Source organism: Jatropha curcas, chromosome 10 (assembly GCF_041381405.1).
Source record: "Jatropha curcas cultivar XTBG-Jc1 chromosome 10, XTBG_Jcur_1.0, whole genome shotgun sequence".
NCBI lineage: Eukaryota > Viridiplantae > Streptophyta > Magnoliopsida > Malpighiales > Euphorbiaceae > Jatropha > Jatropha curcas.
Window position 1 is genome coordinate 6,717,050 of NC_143160.1, and position 16,852 is coordinate 6,733,901.

A 16,852-nucleotide genomic window follows, 5' to 3' on the forward strand; every position below is an offset into this window, starting at 1 on the left:
TCGTTCAATTATGCTATTATGATCATTTAAAGACAAATATTATATACAAGCACATATACAGTTTCATGTGCATCCTCAATGCACTGATTATTTAAATTATTTTTTCTTTACAAACCAACTAATAACTGATAAGAAAAAGCTCTAAAATGCAATTGATAGAATCAACAACTGATTGAAATTTCAATCGACTAATAGAAATTGATTAAAATATTAATTTCACCTATAAATTAGGTATAAATCAAATATTAAATATATTAATTAGCGGAATGAAATGTCCCTTTAGCTATTGATTCCATCATATGCATTTTATAGTTGTTAGCTTATTTTTTATTTTTATATTATATTTAAACTATATAAATATTATAAAAATAACAACTAATAGAATTATTTTTGAATTATTGTTTTTATATTATTATTTTATCTATAATTGTTTTAAAAAAATAAATACTTATTAAATCTTATTATATTTATATAATATGTTAAATTATATAATAATATCAATATCAATATTACTAATACTTATAAGTCAAAAATATTTCAATTAAGTTTAACTGCTTAATATCATAATGAAAAAAAAATACACGTTCCTTTTAATTATTTTAACTACTTATTAGCTAAACATTTAAACTGCCTAAAAATATCTTTTAAGTAATTTTATTTTTGACCAAATATTTAACCATTTATTTTAAATCAACTAATAAGTTAAAAAAATAAAATTTAAGTCAAAAATTAAAAGTAATTCATGAAGCCAAATACACTTAAAATGTAAAATATAATGAACAGAAAATTCATAAAATTGAAAATTTTTTAGATTTTTGTTCTATCTATCAAAATTAAAATATCATTACAGTGTTGGGCTGGCCTCAAAACTTGTTATTTCTATTTTCCTTGGGCGGGCCTTTAATGGGCTTCAATTTCAGTGTTGTAAGAATACCTTTGAACCATAATAAGGTAATAAGATATTATTAATATCTTTCGAAAAAACTAAAAACTAGTTTTTGCATAAAAAGGCCAGGAATTAAAAAACGCGGGACCCACATATGGGGGACCCAGCCACCCTCGACAACAAGCACCGTTTGGGCTCAAAGCACCGAAAGCAAAATAAAAGCAGTAGATCCGATTTAGACCATAACCCTCCCGTCGGGAAATCACCGTCGAAGACAGGAGCCTCAAAAGTTCTCGCAATACTTCTACCAGTCGGAGGAAGAGACAGATAGAGATAGAGATGGGGGAGGAGAAGAGGCACCAGATGATGCAGAACCTGTTCGGCGATCAGTCTGAGGAGGAAGAGGAGATAGATTCCGAGCACGAATCGAATCCCCAGCCTAATTACGCTTCTGTAATCATCTTCATCCTTACCTCTTGTATACATGCAAGTACTTATATTTGTATTTTGTGTATTATTGTTGCTAGGTTTAAATCCTTTATTGATTAGAAGTTGTTTTTATTCGCTCCAATTTATTTATCTCTATAGGATTTGAAGCACACGTATTGGTTTTTAAGTAAGTTAAATATTTTGCTCAATTCTGCCGTAGGATTGGAATGTGGAGCTTTTTGGCGTGTATTTGGTTTTTATTCAATTTATTTTCCAAATGATTGAGTGGGTTTTTGGGAACTTTTATGTCTACTAGAGTTGCCAATTACATAGTGGAGTTAATTTGTTCTTAATCTTATAGTTACTGGAATTTTTTTATTTAAGAAGAACGAGGCATCATTTTGTACTATGTGATTTATTTTATTTGGTCTCTTGTAAATGGAGTTTACAGATTGAGAAGCTAATAAGATCAGTTCAATTTTTTTTTTCAATAAATATTTTATTTTAAGGGAGAAGAAGAGGAGGGAAGAGAGAGCGAATAAAAGTGATTAAATCATTGACAAACTGCTTTTGCTTACAACAATATCTTTGTCCTAGGATGAAGCTGAAGGAGGGCTTAGGAATGAGGGCGAAGGCGAAGTTGAAGGTGAAGATGAAGTAGAAGGGCACGAAGATGTGGAAGTAGAGAGTGAAGGTGAAATGCGTGAGGTAGAACCTGATCCAGGAGAAAGTGAGGGTGAAAGAGAACCAAGTTCTGAAGAAGTGGATGTTGGTGATGAGAGGGAAGTAAGTGAAGCAAAAGATGCTGATAGCGATGAGAAAGAAGAATATGGTCATAGAGTGGTAGCAAGCCGGAGACGCGACATAATTGAAAGTGGGTCAGACAGATCTGAGGAACAACATTATTCTGATCATGAGGACGAGGAGGTTGATCAGGCCAGAAGCCCAAGGTTATTTCCTTTTCTTTCTTCGTGGCATTGCTGAAATTTCATATAGAAACATTTGAAAAAAGTAGTTCTAGATGTTAGCTGTATGTCCCTTTTTTTTCCACTTCTTAAGTTGACCTTATCACTTATAATGGAAAATTGACATCATAACAGTAAATCACCTGATGGAGAGAAGGATCACAATCACATTTCACAGTCAGCTGCTGAGATTCGTGATGTATTTGGTGACTCTGATGACGAGGAAGAGCCAGGGTATGCTGTTAGGCATGAAATTGAACAAGATTCACATGTGAGTATTGAATGCTAAAAGTAGTTCATTCACTATTTCTGTGTCATCTGTTACTGTTAAGCATGTTCAAGTTTCTGAAATGATGCATAACATCTTCATTCATTAGAGATCTCCAATGGAAGAGGAAGGGAGCTATGAAAAGGATTTGAGACCAGATGATATGCTGATTGATGAAGATGCTCGATATGAGTCAGAAGAGGACAACATTGAGGTTAAAGCTAAAGAGAAGCCAGTTGGCCCCCCATTAGAGCTAGAGATTCCATTTAAACATCCTCCGGCTGATCCAACTAAGGTAAATTATTCTTTCTGCTATCTGCTGGTAAATTGTTATCTGAATTTATTGCATGACTTGATTGATTGGTTGAAGCTAGGATAATTTTAAAGTGATATGCTTAGTTCCATTAGGAATAAGTTGAAAGAAGTTATTTCTGATTTTAGTTTGCACTTATCTTTTGTTTTACAAAGTTATAACTGTACAGTTGCACGCGAGTTTTCTTTCCTAAGCATGTGGAATATTTTAGTTCCATTATTAGAATCAGAATGTGCACTTCCTGTTTCTATGTGAAGTCATTATTTGTCGCCAATAATATAGTGCGCGCACGTGGAGTGGGCCGCAGCATAGAGAAAGTTTGAAGAAATTGCCAAGTAAATCTACAATAAATTTAAATAAACTGGTCATCTGAAAATTTAGCTAAAATTTTTAGTTACTTTATCGTGACAATTTTTTTAAAAAATTAAAAAATATATGTAAATATAAGTAATGAAATTCTTATTTTCTCAACTTTGGAGTGTTAACTTATTAAAATTAATACAGTAATTGATAAAAAGTTATAATTGGTGGTAAATAAAATTGTTTTTATAAATTATGTTGCTATCCATAAAATTATTTCTTGTGATTTATAAGAAAACTCTATTTTTTGAATCTTAAATGGCTGTATATCCTGTTCTTTGCCCATTTTTTTAATATTAAATTGTTTATTAGTTGTAACTTAATCATCCTATATTGTTAACAGAACACTTATCAAAAGAAATATTTTATTGGGAAAATCTATATGGTCTTTATGAATATGCTTGATGGTTTTTTTTTTCTAGGTGCTTTGAGTTTATGTGATAGTTGAGCTATATACAAACCTATATGTGTTTTCAGGTTAGGTGAAATTTTAATTCTTTTTGCAGATGAATATGATCAAGGTTTCCAATATAATGGGCATTGACCATGATGAATTTGATCCTAAGACGTATGTGGAAGAAAAAACGTTTGTGACGGATGAATCTGGAACTCCAAAACGTATACGCTTGGAAAACAATATTGTAAGGTGGAGGACTGTTAGAAAACCCGATGGCACTAGATCTGTGAGTATATTCCTTGAATTTTACATGTTTGAATAATGTGCTGGATAGAAAGGGAAAAGAAATTCACATTATGATTTCATGCTATGCAATAATCTGTCCCTTACTCCCACCAAAAAGAAAGGAATATTGACTGTATTTTTTGTGAATTTCTGCTATTGATGGGTCTGAAGAGCTGTTTACTGGTGTTCAGTTTTCTGTTAGCAATAGTCCAAACCTTATAGGAGTTCTCAAGTAGCACTTTGCTTTGCCCCCCTGATAAAGGCAAGGCAACAAGCGTAAGAAAATACAGGGTACATGGATTATGATGCAGGGTGCACAGATCTTCCATATATTTCTCTACTTGATATTGAGTCTACCCTTTCGGTTTCTCAATTTCAGGCACATGATTATAGGGTTGTGAAATTTATCTGAAATAGGTTTTAATGGTGGCCATGGATTTTTTGATTTATTAGATGTATGACTTCTGATTTCCTTTTCGTGCACTGAATTTAAGGAACAGTAACACAACAACTAAGCTTTAATTCCAAGCTAGTTGGGGTCAGGTGCATGGATCCATTTCTTCTATTCGGTTCAGTTTTTTGATATTCTATATGGATCCTTATCCTGGCATCTATGTAAGGTAGATTAATCAGTCTATTGTTAGTTCTTTAAGAGGACCTAGTATATCTAGATCTTTCTTAATTAAATCTCTTCTTCCCTTGTCATCTCGGGTCTTTCTCATTTTTTCCGCTATAGTTGCCACTCTGACTTCCTCCGTAGGTCCACTGAATTTAAGAAAATTAAGAAAAATGATTGAGGACAAAAAATAATTTAACTGAAAGCCATTTGAAAATTCCTTCACTATGGGATAAATTTAGTGTTTATCTTTGGGTACAGTTGAGGTCTTGAATGGGATTTGAGTGCCTTGACTTGCTATGATATGTAATCTCCAGGTGTTCAATATACATTACTGTATTGCAGATCAGTTTACAATTAAAGATTCTTTCTGCATATGTATGCTGTAATGTGAAGCTTGAGTACCGTGGAAGTAAGCATTATGTTTTTGCATGATCCACTGCCATATGATAGAATGGCGTCTTTATTGTTTCTATCTGAGTTGCAATATCCACTTTTGTTAGCTTCTAATTTCTTTATATTGAAACTTGGGCAAAAGGAAGCTTGCTGTTAATTTCCTAGTTGGTTGAGTCAAAAAGTTTGGGGGTTTTTAGTTCCACCTTCATATTGTTCATGGATGTAGATGAGAAGATAATTCGGAGGATTGTTAATTGATTTTAGTTGATGTTCATTAGTGAGAAAATGACTATAAATTCCGTTTTACAGTTTTTCAAAAGCAGAGGATTGGCCAAACGCAAATTGTGTATCAGCAAATTATTTTTTTTAACTTTTTCAATTTTCCATTTCTCTGTCTCGTCTCCTTTTGGGAGGACTGCTAGTGTTAGAAATGTAATACATACAGCCTCTAATTTTCAATTCCATCAAGGAATTAATACAAGTTGATATTCCTGTTGGGAAGATTTTTAGGTTTTATATTTCACTGAAAATGCAATAAAAAATTTTCTGTAAAAAGATTTAGGAGATCAGTTGTGGATTTGTTGTTACATTGCTTGTAGAATGGTGACCTGCATACAATCTTGAGTTTCTTTTCTTAGCTGTTATAGTGTTTTTATTTGAAACTGATTTGTGATGATATAGAATGCTCTATATTTGGTGTACTTGATTTAATCTGATTTTTTTTTAATCTTTCCTTCTGAAATGTAGATTGAAAGCAATGCACGCTTTGTGAGGTGGTCAGATGGCAGTTTACAGCTATTAATTGGGAATGAAGTTCTTGATATATCGGTGCAAGATGATCAGCACGATCAAACACATCTTTTTCTGAGACATGACAAGGTGATGCCCCTTGCCGGACATATTAAATGTGGTTCAAGTATCTGTTATCTTAATTTTTTTAATGTTCCTTTTCTCTCTTCTGTCTCTCTTCCTCCCTCTCTATGATATGATATAGTGACTGCTAATTGACCTTTTATGTCCCTCGTTAATATCTAACATTTTTAATTTCATTGATTTCCTTCAGTCTTATAGAGTGTTATTCTAGGAGTCAATTTTTTCCCGTGTAACTTTGGTTGATTTTTCTTATTTTGTATCCCTTGATTCATTAGACTGACAGTTGGCTTTTCAATGCTAATGTAACTTTGGAATATATGCAATGGTTGAAAAGGATGGGACCTGCAATTAAAGTATTTGAGTTTAAAACTTATGGTCTCTGATTTTTTTTTTTTTTAAAAAAAAAGATATGAAAGAAGCTATACCGCAAAAATAAGTGATATTGGTAATATTATGTGGAACTTTTGTTTGCACTGTGATTGAGAAATACTTTTCTTGATGTTTACCTGTACATATTTTGTAGGGATTTTTTAATTTCTTTTTCTATTTTATAACAAAGGAATTTGTAAGGTTCTGTTTTTTCACTGTTTTTCTTTGTTTATCTGCTTGCTTATGGAGTGTATGCTTTTGTGGAAATGCAATGATCAACGAGCGAACAGGGTTTTCTCTGAACTAGATGTCAGCGATAAAGTGGCATTGATTACACATCTGCACTTTGAAATACACACTTTTTATTTACTTATGGAACTCGGAATGATTGAGCGAGTGTTGTGTAAGATTTTTAGCTGGGAATGTTAGAACTTGCTTTTGAAGTTTGAACCTTCATGTTCCTCCTCATGGGGGCCTCTAGTAAGATTTGTTTCTACTTGCAGTCACTTCTTCAATCACAAGGAAGAATATTAAGGAAGATGAGATTTATGCCATCATCATTGTCATCAAATTCCCATAGGCTGCTGACTGCTCTTGTTGACTCACGGCATAGAAAGGTCTATAAAGTTAAGAACTGCGTCACTGACATTGATCCAGAGAGAGAAAAAGAGGAAAAAGAAAGGGTAATAAATTGCTCAAATTGTCGTAGCCACTATTTCTTATGTTGTGTTCATAGATTTCCAATTTATGTTGCCCTCATGGTTTTGTAGGCTGAAAGTCAAACAATTAGAGCAAATGTACTTCTTAATCGAAAGAGGGAGAAGGTTAGCCGGAAGTATACACAAACTGTAGAGCGGAGGCGTCAGCTTTCACCTGGATTTTTGGAGGGTGCCCTTGATGAGGTTTGCAGCTTCCAGATGCAGTGCTTATTTTGCTTCCCTTTGTTCCGTGTTTTTGTCCCCTTCCGATCTTCAAGTTGTTTGTGATTTATGTTCCTCACATCTCATTTAAGTAATCTTCCTGTTAGCACTTGACACATGCTTGATGCCATTTTCATTTGGTTTCTTCTTCTTCATGTGTGTATGTGTCTGCATCCTGTATGTTTCTCATCTTACTATGCTTTTGAGCATAAGATACTCTATATATGTATATATTGGAACAACTATCAATCTTCTTTCTGCACATAAATCTAATTAAAATTTTTGTTTATCCTATCTAATTTATTTATTCATTTCAATCAGGATGATGAACCAGATTATTTTGACTCTCGTCGTTCTCGCCGTCGCTTTGAGGAAGATCTGGAAGTGGAAGCTCGAGCAGAGAAGCGCATAATGAATGCTAAGAAGGTATTGTAACCAGAAGTGAGTGAATAAATTTAATTTGATGGAAGATCTACTCGCTTTAATATTTGTGCTAATGATAACAGGGACACAAAGATATTGTACGTAAATCATCTTTGCCCACTGTTAAATCATCAAAGCGCCCTGTGAATTTCTCTGACAGTGAGAGAGAAGAGTCTGAATATGAAAGTGAAGGGGAGGAAGATGAGAGGTCTCCTCCTCGAAAAAGGGTCGAGGAGCCAGAGGAGGAATATGAAGAAGACGAAGAGGAAGAAGAACGTTATGAAGAAGAAGCAGAAGTTGGAGCATCAGAGGAGGAAGAGGAGGCTGAGGTATGGATAACCTGCAAGGATGTAGCTTATTTATTTGTTTCAATAACCTTTGCATGCCATACTATGTGAAAATGAAAGCTTGCATAGCGACATTTTTGCATGCGATGCTATGTAAAAGTTGCATCTTGCAGTGTAAAAAGTTCTACTTATCTGATTGGTTACACAAGGACATCCTTAGTATTTCATAATTTATATACCAATAATTTAAACCTTTCCCACTTAAGCCCTCACATATAGGATCTTACAATATTAAATTACCTCTTGTTTATCAATATTAATGTTCTTAGCATGAAACCTCCAAGTTGGAATTTCCACATTCAAACAATTTAATTATTCACTCAACGGATATGCAATTTGGTTTTGCCTTTGTGGTCGTGAAAATTAACCTGATGTCCAGTACTCATAAAAATATCCTCCTTTATCACTGTCAGAATGTTGGGGAGGAATCTGTTCTTGACATATTATTCTTCTTTTCCTAGTTTAGTTCGTTGATCGTTATGGTGTTAAATGCTTCAAGTTTAACATTTCTTATCATTTCTACAGGAGCCAAAGCAAAAGAGTAAGGAGTTTGGAGGCAGTCGCAAGCGGACAGGGATTGAATCAGATGAGGAATCCCCCCCAAGAAAGACTTCAACCCACCGGCGAATGGCAGTTGTTTATGATAGTGATGAGGACTGAAAACTTCCCGGGGTTGAAATATGGTATATATTTTATATCTCCTTCCACAATAATTGTTTATAATGTTTGATATATTCTTTTTTTCGGCAACGACATTTTCAATGTTAGTTCATGGATATGTGAAAGTAGAAACATAAAATATATCAGGCATTTGTTTCCCTATGTAGTAGAATGTCCTTGTCTATCTATTTTCTATTGCTAAATCTCAATATTTGGATTTTAATCCATGCTTCATTGATTAAATTGCCCTTTAGGTTAAATGAGGCACGTTGATTGATTTATAGAACTACTTAAAATAAATAAATTGTTATCATAAATATATAAGATACAATTTGCAAATACTATAGGTAAAAAGAATTCTTATTAATTAGTTAATTAAGAGAAAAAGACAGATTATTATTTAGCATTTTCACAATTAAATGACAATAATTAATATGCTGTTGTCTTACAATTTAATTTCCACCATAGTCTGATGTTAGTGTTAATTTTAGACATACCTCAAACAAAGCCTTTCGGACAAAAGGGGTAAGATTTGGATTTAAGTTGCTAAAAATCGTTAGAAAAGAAAAAGTAATAATATTTGTTTTTAACTATGACTTTCATATAGGGAAGTGGTAGGATTTTTTTTTTTTTTTTGGATAGGATTAATTTAATTTTTATTTCTCAAACAAGTGTGAGAAGAGAATAAAACTCAAAAATGAAAAATAAATTATAAATTAAATTATGGATATTATAAATTATCTGTTAATAATTTCCAAGAATATTATTTATTCATTTTTTTTCGATGGTCGGTGAATAAAATAGTAATTGCCTTTTTCTATTTCGGGGATTATAAATGGATGATGGGTTATGGCCTACCGGTCTCGGTGCTTCTGCCCCATATTTAAACCTAAATTTGTGCCTTTTTTTTTTTTTTTTCAAATGAAAATATTTTATTCTAAAATATGATGTCTGTTACAAAATATATAAATTAATAAATAGTTCTCTCTAAAAAAAAATAATAGTAAAAAATATTAATATTATTTCTACTTTTTAATATATGTGTATATAGGAAAAACATGAAATCATATTTTCCAAATATTTCTATGCTATGCTTGTTAATATAACAAAAAGTGATATTGTTTGTGAAACTTGTTTTATTTTGTCTCACAATTGGAATATATTATTGAAGGGAAAAACAAAAAGATTGATATCTAATTTGTAGTGAAATTAGTACATTGGAATTTCTATTTTCAAAAATTAATTATGAGCTCTTCAATTTCTGATCCGATCTATATTTTGGTCTTTGCACCAATATTTTATTATGTCTATTCAAAATGGACTTTTGTTTTTCTCACTATCAAGTAAATTAATTTGGTCCATTTGTTTTGGCCGGCCGAAAAGACTAAAGTATTAAACCTCATAATTTTTAAATCCTCATGTATTAATTTATTTTTTATTATTTAATTTAACAGTTGTGATTAATTACTTATGGTATAATTATTATTTGTTTTGACTGTTAATTTTATATATAAATATATAAAATTTGAAGCATATTCACTTATGTGGTGTAATTCTAAAATACTAGTTTGCTTAGTTAGAATTGTTTTTTTTTTTTCCATTTAAAAGAAATCATTTATAAGATATTTATGGAGTAAAATAATGTCATTAAAATATTAATAACATTTCTTTAATATTTTTAATAATTATAAATTAATAATATCATTATTATTATTATTTCAACATCATAACTAAAATTATAATATAATAAATATCTATAAAAATTATATTGAAATTAACTATCATTAATATTTTTTATATTTTTTCATTTTAAAAGATACCTATACCTATTTTGCCTTTTCATTTTATTTTTATTTTTATAATTTGATTTTCTTTTAATTAGATATTAATGGAGCTAGAATTAATAGCATTCACAATATTAATGATATTTTGCAGTTTTTAATAATTAATAAATTTAATAATATCATTCCATATTATTTTAAATTAACAAATAAATAATAATACCATTAATAATTTTTTTATCTAAATATTGTTATTAATTACTTTTAAATAATAAAAAATAAATATTCGCGCTTACATGTACACGTATATAACTAGTAGTAGTTATTAACTAGAGTAATTATTAATGTTTTTATATATATATATCATTATAACCTTTTCGGTTATAATTTATTTCAAATATCATTCAAGTTATAATTAAATCCCGATTTCTTGTATTTTATTATTATATTATATCTCTTTTTGTTAAAGGAATATCTCATAGTTTTTATTAAATTAAATAATCAGTTATTTGGTATTTTTTTTGGCCAAATTTTTTCAAATTGTATATATATTTTTTAAAAATATTAATTTCTGAATAAATATAAAAGATGTTTTGAAAACTAAAAATATTTTAACTTGTGGTTATTGAATTGCCAGTTAAAAGATTAACGACATCGGTTTTCTTTTGAAAAAGAAAAAAAGAAAAAGAAAAAAAAAGGATCATAATTGTATATATATTTTCCGACGTGGCAATGGGCACGTGCATAGTGCATTCGAGTAAAATCAAGGATGTTCGGCAATGTGACAGCCTGACAGGAGTGAAAAGTTCTAGTAGTTTCTAGTGCCACGTACCATCTTCTTCCAGCTGTCTCTCTCGTCACTTCATATATTGCTCCTCCCCTGTTTTCCTTCTCGTTCAGCAACTTATACAAATTATAGCTCAACGTTTCTACTCCGCAACCGAATCCAAAAAAGAAGAAAATTAAAATATCAATCTCTTATATATACGCTTATTAGGAGGAGAGTGCAGAAATTGTTTCTACTAAACTACAATTCATCCCGTTTCTTCCCATTACCGAGCAGAGGTTAGTTAAAGCTCTCTCTCTCTCTCTCTCTCTCTCTCTCTCTCTCTTTCCTTTTGTTTTATGTATTATATAGGTTTTGTTGTAGTCTCTGATTTTCTGTTTGTGGGTTTGCTTCAAAATTTTTTTATTTATGTGCTTGATTCCAGAGTGACTGGATTTTGGGTTTATGGTTTTTATTTTTTCTCTCTTTTGTAGCTCTGTTGTTTTTTCTTGGTAGCTCCATTAAATATATTTTTGGGGCTGGTTGTTCCCTCCTCTGCTGTATGCTTTCATTTTTGCTTGTAGTACTTCCTACGCTCTGTTTTTGAGAGATGGAATCTACATTGTTAGAGTACTGGCTTAAGCCTCTGTTTGCGGTTAAATATTGGCCGATAAAACGTTTTGGATTCATTGTGTTTTGTGTTCTAGGGATTGTTATTGTTGTTGCTGTTGTTTTCACTGAAATAATTTATTTGTGTATCTGAAAAGTTCAATCATTTTGAAATTGTGGCATCTTATTGAATCTATTTAAACAGGTTCTTTTAGTTCGTGGAAACACCAAGAATGGATCCGGGAAAGTTTACCCACAAGACAAATGAGGCTCTTGCTTCAGCTCATGAGCTAGCAATGAGTGGTGGTCATGCGCAGATAACTCCTCTGCACCTTGCTGTTGCTCTGATTACGGACCCTAATGGAATCTTTTGCCAGGCAATTTCCAACTGTGGTGGTGAAAGTGCTTCCCAAGCAGCACAAAGGGTATTCAATAATGCATTGAAAAAGCTCCCATCTCAATCTCCACCTCCAGATGAAATTCCACCAAGTACTAGTCTTATTAAAGTTATAAGGCGTGCTCAAGCATTACAAAAATCACGAGGTGACACTCATTTAGCTGTCGATCAGCTTATCTTAGGTTTGCTTGAGGATTCCCAAATTGGAGACTTGTTGAAAGAAGCAGGAATAGCCACTGCACAAGTGAAATCGGAGGTGGACAAACTTCGGGGCAAGGAAAGAAAGAAAGTAGAGAGTGCGTCTGGGGACACTACTTTTCAAGCATTGAAGACTTATGGCAGAGATCTGGTAGAACAAGCTGGAAAGCTTGATCCTGTCATTGGAAGAGATGAAGAAATTAGGAGGGTAATTAGGATCTTATCGCGGAGAACTAAGAACAACCCAGTCCTTATTGGAGAGCCAGGAGTTGGTAAAACTGCTGTTGTAGAGGGTTTGGCTCAGAGAATTGTGAGAGGAGATGTCCCGAATAATCTTGCTGATGTTAGGCTCATTGCACTGGATATGGGTGCCTTAGTTGCTGGAGCAAAATATAGAGGAGAATTTGAGGAGAGATTGAAGGCTGTTTTGAAAGAAGTGGAAGAGGCTGAGGGAAAGGTTATATTGTTTATTGATGAAATCCATCTTGTTCTTGGAGCTGGTCGAACAGAGGGGTCTATGGACGCTGCTAACCTCTTCAAGCCCATGCTTGCAAGAGGTCAGCTTCGGTGCATTGGTGCAACAACATTAGAAGAGTACAGGAAATATGTGGAGAAAGATGCTGCATTTGAAAGGAGGTTCCAGCAAGTTTATGTTGCAGAACCTAGTGTTTCTGATACAATTAACATTCTTCGAGGTTTAAAAGAGAAGTATGAGGGTCACCATGGTGTTCGAATCCTCGATCGAGCTCTTGTGGTTGCTGCGCAGTTATCTAGTCGATACATTACAGGTATTTATTGACTCCTAATGTTTTGTTTGTTGAGTAACGTTGTAATATTATTTGAGATTTTCTTTTGCCAGGATTGAATATTGATAATGTGTTTTTTCATTCTCAGGTCGTCATTTGCCTGATAAGGCAATTGATTTAGTTGATGAAGCCTGTGCAAATGTAAGAGTCCAACTTGATAGCCAGCCTGAAGAAATTGATAACCTGGAGAGAAAGAAAATTCAACTGGAAGTTGAACTTCACGCTCTTGAGAAGGAGAAGGACAAAGCTAGCAAAGCTCGATTCGCAGAAGTAAGTATCTTACTGCTTCAAAGAATACTTGGAATATGATATGAGCTTGTTTATCTTTCTGCGTATCTTGAGCATCTCTAAATTTTTAATAAATTCAATTCAGGTTGTAAAAGAACTTGATGATTTGAGAGACAAGCTTCAGCCTCTGATGATGAAATACAAAAAGGAGAAGGAGAGGATTGATGAAATCAGGCGACTCAAGCAGAAAAAAGAGGAGATACAGTTTGCAATACAAGAGGCAGAAAGAAGGTACGATTTGGCTAGAGTTGCTGATTTGCGATATGGGGCATTGGAGGAAGTTGATGCTGCCATAGCACGGTTTGAGGGAACCACTGACGAGAATTTGATGTTAACAGAAACAGTTAAACCAGAACACATTGCAGAAGTTGTTAGCCGCTGGACTGGGATTCCTGTTACAAGGCTTGGTCAAAATGAGAAAGATAGGTTAATTGGGCTTGCAGAGAGGTTGCATCAGAGAGTGGTGGGGCAAGACCAAGCAGTCGATGCTGTGGCAGAAGCTGTACTTAGGTCAAGGGCTGGCTTAGGAAGGCCACAGCAACCAACTGGTTCATTCCTTTTCTTAGGTCCGACTGGTGTTGGTAAGACGGAGCTTGCCAAGGCCTTGGCTGAGCAACTCTTTGATGATGAAAACCAGTTGGTGAGAATTGACATGTCTGAATATATGGAGCAACACTCGGTTGCACGACTCATTGGTGCTCCACCAGGGTGAGTGACATGACGCTTTTAATTATACTGTTGTCGATTGTTTTACAAGGTTATTGAAATGGTGTCTCACTTGTATGTTCATATTTCAGCTATGTAGGACATGAGGAAGGCGGGCAGCTTACTGAGGCTGTGAGGCGAAGGCCTTATAGTGTTGTCCTGTTTGATGAAGTAGAGAAAGCACACCTTTCTGTGTTTAATACTCTCCTTCAAGTTCTGGATGATGGTCGATTAACTGATGGCCAAGGCCGCACGGTTGATTTCCGGAATACGGTTATTATAATGACTTCCAACCTTGGGGCAGAGCACCTTCTATCTGGATTAATGGGCAAGTGTTCAATGCAAGTTGCTCGAGATCGTGTTATGCAAGAGGTAAACTAAATTGCCCTGTCACTACTATCATAGTATACTTTTCTTGCTGAATTTGTTTCTGGATTACTTAACTTTATTGTGAAGTATGGCAGGTAAGGAAGCATTTTAGACCGGAGTTGCTAAATCGGCTAGATGAGATTGTGGTTTTTGACCCGCTCTCACATGACCAATTGAGGAAAGTTGCTAGGCTACAAATGAAAGATGTAGCACTCCGTCTCGCTGAAAGGGGTATTGCATTAGCAGTGACTGATGCCGCATTGGATTATATATTAGCGGAGAGTTATGATCCTGTAAGTATATAGTGACATCTAAAGCCTGAAGGTCTATGCTTTTTTTATCTATGTGCTAATAGAAAACTAACAATGCCTTCTCTGGTTATATAGGTCTATGGCGCGCGACCAATCAGGAGATGGCTTGAGAAGAAAGTGGTCACAGAACTATCCAGAATGCTTGTAAGAGAAGAAATTGATGAGAACTCTACTGTCTACATAGATGCAGCGCCAAGCGGGAACGGCTTGAGTTATCAGGTAGAGAAAAATGGTGGCCTTGTTAATGCAGCCACAGGCCAGAAGGCTGAAGTACTAATTCAGTTACCAAGTGTCCCAAGAAATGATGCAGCTCAAGCAGTAAAGAAGATGAAGATCGAAGAAATTGTTGACAATGATGAAGATGAAATGGTTGAGTAAGTGTTCATATGGTCGGTGGGGATCCATTGCAGATGTATTAGCATGTTTTGGGTATACATTTTGTTGTTTTGAAGTGTAAAATGGGGCAAGTAAAGAGGTGGTTGATTGGCTATCCTCTTGTTGCATCTTCTATTATCAGAAAATAACTTCTGGTTTCTTTTGAAATGTTTTGGATAGTGTTTGTAAATATGAACATGTTCAAGCTGTGACGTTAGCAGCTTTTTCTTTTTGGCACTTGTACTGGATCCCCTAAGATGAGTTATGGGAAGAATCAATCCCTTGTCTTTATTTTGTCTTGGTAACGTTTTTTAATAATGAGATGTTTCGATTTTATCAAACATTGAGATAATGAAAACGTGAGAATTGTATAATTATTTTTTTCTTTTTCTTACTATTTACAAGGAAGGGATTACAATCTGTATTTTAGGCAGTGCTGCAATTTAAATAAATTAATATAAATACAATTTTTAAATATAAATTATCAAATTAAAGTACATTACAGTGAAAGATATTTTTATGGTTGTAATTAAGGTTGTAAAGAAATTTATATTTAATTTTTGTAATTACTATGTTTGAAGGTACTGTTTAGTTTGTTATGATTTATTATTATGCTTATAATTGAATGAAAGTAGGTCATAATAAGCAAAATTGGTACTGGGTATTATGAATCAATATTAGCTGATTTTAAAAATGTTTGGAAAAATTTTTAAATAATTTTTAACGCTTTTACTGGTTAAAATATTAAACGTTTTTTTAATAATACTCGATAATATAAGGTTTAAATAATTTTTAGAAATCAAGATAATATTTTATAATTAGATATTAAAACATATGTAACACTTAACTTTTAGCATCTAATAGCTACTAAAAGACTAATACAATTTATTAGTCTTTGTATTTTTTTTCTTTCTTTCTATCTCTGAACTTGTTATTGTTTATAATAATTAAGGTAAATAGTATAGTACTTCGTATTCACAGGGTGTTTATAAGCACTGGTAGGAAGCATTTATAGAATATTCATAGAATATTATTTGATAAATTTATACCCTCGGCGTATGGTTCAATGTATAAAATTACAATTAGTATTTACTATAGATACTAATTATTTATTAAATTATCATTAAATTATTATTTTAGAGTGTGGTTCACTATAGCTTTTAATTTCACTGGGGTGCGTGCTTTGCTTTGCTTTGCTACAAAACCTTCAGGTAAATTCGAGGTGCCAAAGCTAACCTTATAACCGGCTACACGTTAAAAAAAAAAGTTACCATTTTGGTATTTTTTTTTTCTTAATGAGAAAAATAGTTTTAAAAGAAATTTACAATAGACCATCTGCTTCTTCCACCATCCTCAAAGCTGAATCTATAAGTTTACTAGCTCCAACACCCCTTCTCATAGATTTTGCTGCTTAATTGCAGGTATATTCTTTCACAATGTTCGAGATTTTATGGGATTTGGGGTATTTCGGTTAAAGTTTTTGGAGTTTGCTATTTCTTTGCTGTTGAAATTAGTTCTTTTTTGTTTAGGGATTACTTCTGTTGTTATTGGTTTAGCTAGTTGTGTTCACCGATGAGATAATATTTAGGAAATCTTGACTAATGTACTTATGGTTTTGCTTAGCGGTAGAAGGTGGTTTAAATTCCATTTGAATCTTAAATCTGAAGAATTAGCTATAAACAGAGCTAAAGGAAAGCAATTCTTGCATTTAACAACTTAATTTGTGGTCTTTATTTATTC

At 33.1% G+C, this 16,852-nt stretch overlaps 2 protein-coding genes across 2 annotated transcripts; both read left to right on the forward strand.

The window, feature by feature from the left end:
- The first annotated feature begins 1,061 nt into the window (after positions 1-1,061).
- VIP4 (leo1-like family protein) lies at positions 1,062-8,669 on the forward strand. The gene is made up of 11 exons (XM_012224972.4): positions 1,062-1,339; positions 1,913-2,265; positions 2,416-2,551; positions 2,658-2,843; positions 3,728-3,904; positions 5,663-5,794; positions 6,661-6,840; positions 6,928-7,059; positions 7,399-7,503; positions 7,584-7,829; positions 8,373-8,669. Exons 1-11 carry the CDS (start codon positions 1,226-1,228, stop codon positions 8,505-8,507), a joined length of 1,896 nt encoding a protein of 631 aa, XP_012080362.1. The 5' UTR covers positions 1,062-1,225; the 3' UTR covers positions 8,508-8,669.
- Positions 8,670-11,172: 2,503 nt separating this feature from the next.
- Positions 11,173-15,453, forward strand: HSP101 (heat shock protein 101). The gene is made up of 7 exons (XM_012224973.4): positions 11,173-11,353; positions 11,869-13,046; positions 13,153-13,334; positions 13,438-14,060; positions 14,150-14,429; positions 14,522-14,719; positions 14,813-15,453. Exons 2-7 carry the CDS (start codon positions 11,897-11,899, stop codon positions 15,113-15,115), a joined length of 2,736 nt encoding a protein of 911 aa, XP_012080363.1. The 5' UTR covers positions 11,173-11,353; positions 11,869-11,896; the 3' UTR covers positions 15,116-15,453.
- The last annotated feature ends 1,399 nt before the right edge of the window (positions 15,454-16,852 follow it).

Coding starts and splice junctions, on each gene's coding strand:
- VIP4 (XM_012224972.4), top strand. CDS start 1,226: ATGGGGGAGGAGAAGAGGCACCAGATGATGCAGAACCTGTTCGGCGAT. Junction 2,844..3,727: donor CTCCGGCTGATCCAACTAAG/GTAAATTATTCT, acceptor TTCTTTTTGCAG/ATGAATATGATCAAGGTTTC. Junction 7,830..8,372: donor AGGAGGAAGAGGAGGCTGAG/GTATGGATAACC, acceptor TCATTTCTACAG/GAGCCAAAGCAAAAGAGTAA.
- HSP101 (XM_012224973.4), top strand. CDS start 11,897: ATGGATCCGGGAAAGTTTACCCACAAGACAAATGAGGCTCTTGCTTCA. Junction 13,047..13,152: donor ATCTAGTCGATACATTACAG/GTATTTATTGAC, acceptor TTTCATTCTCAG/GTCGTCATTTGCCTGATAAG. Junction 14,430..14,521: donor GAGATCGTGTTATGCAAGAG/GTAAACTAAATT, acceptor GAAGTATGGCAG/GTAAGGAAGCATTTTAGACC.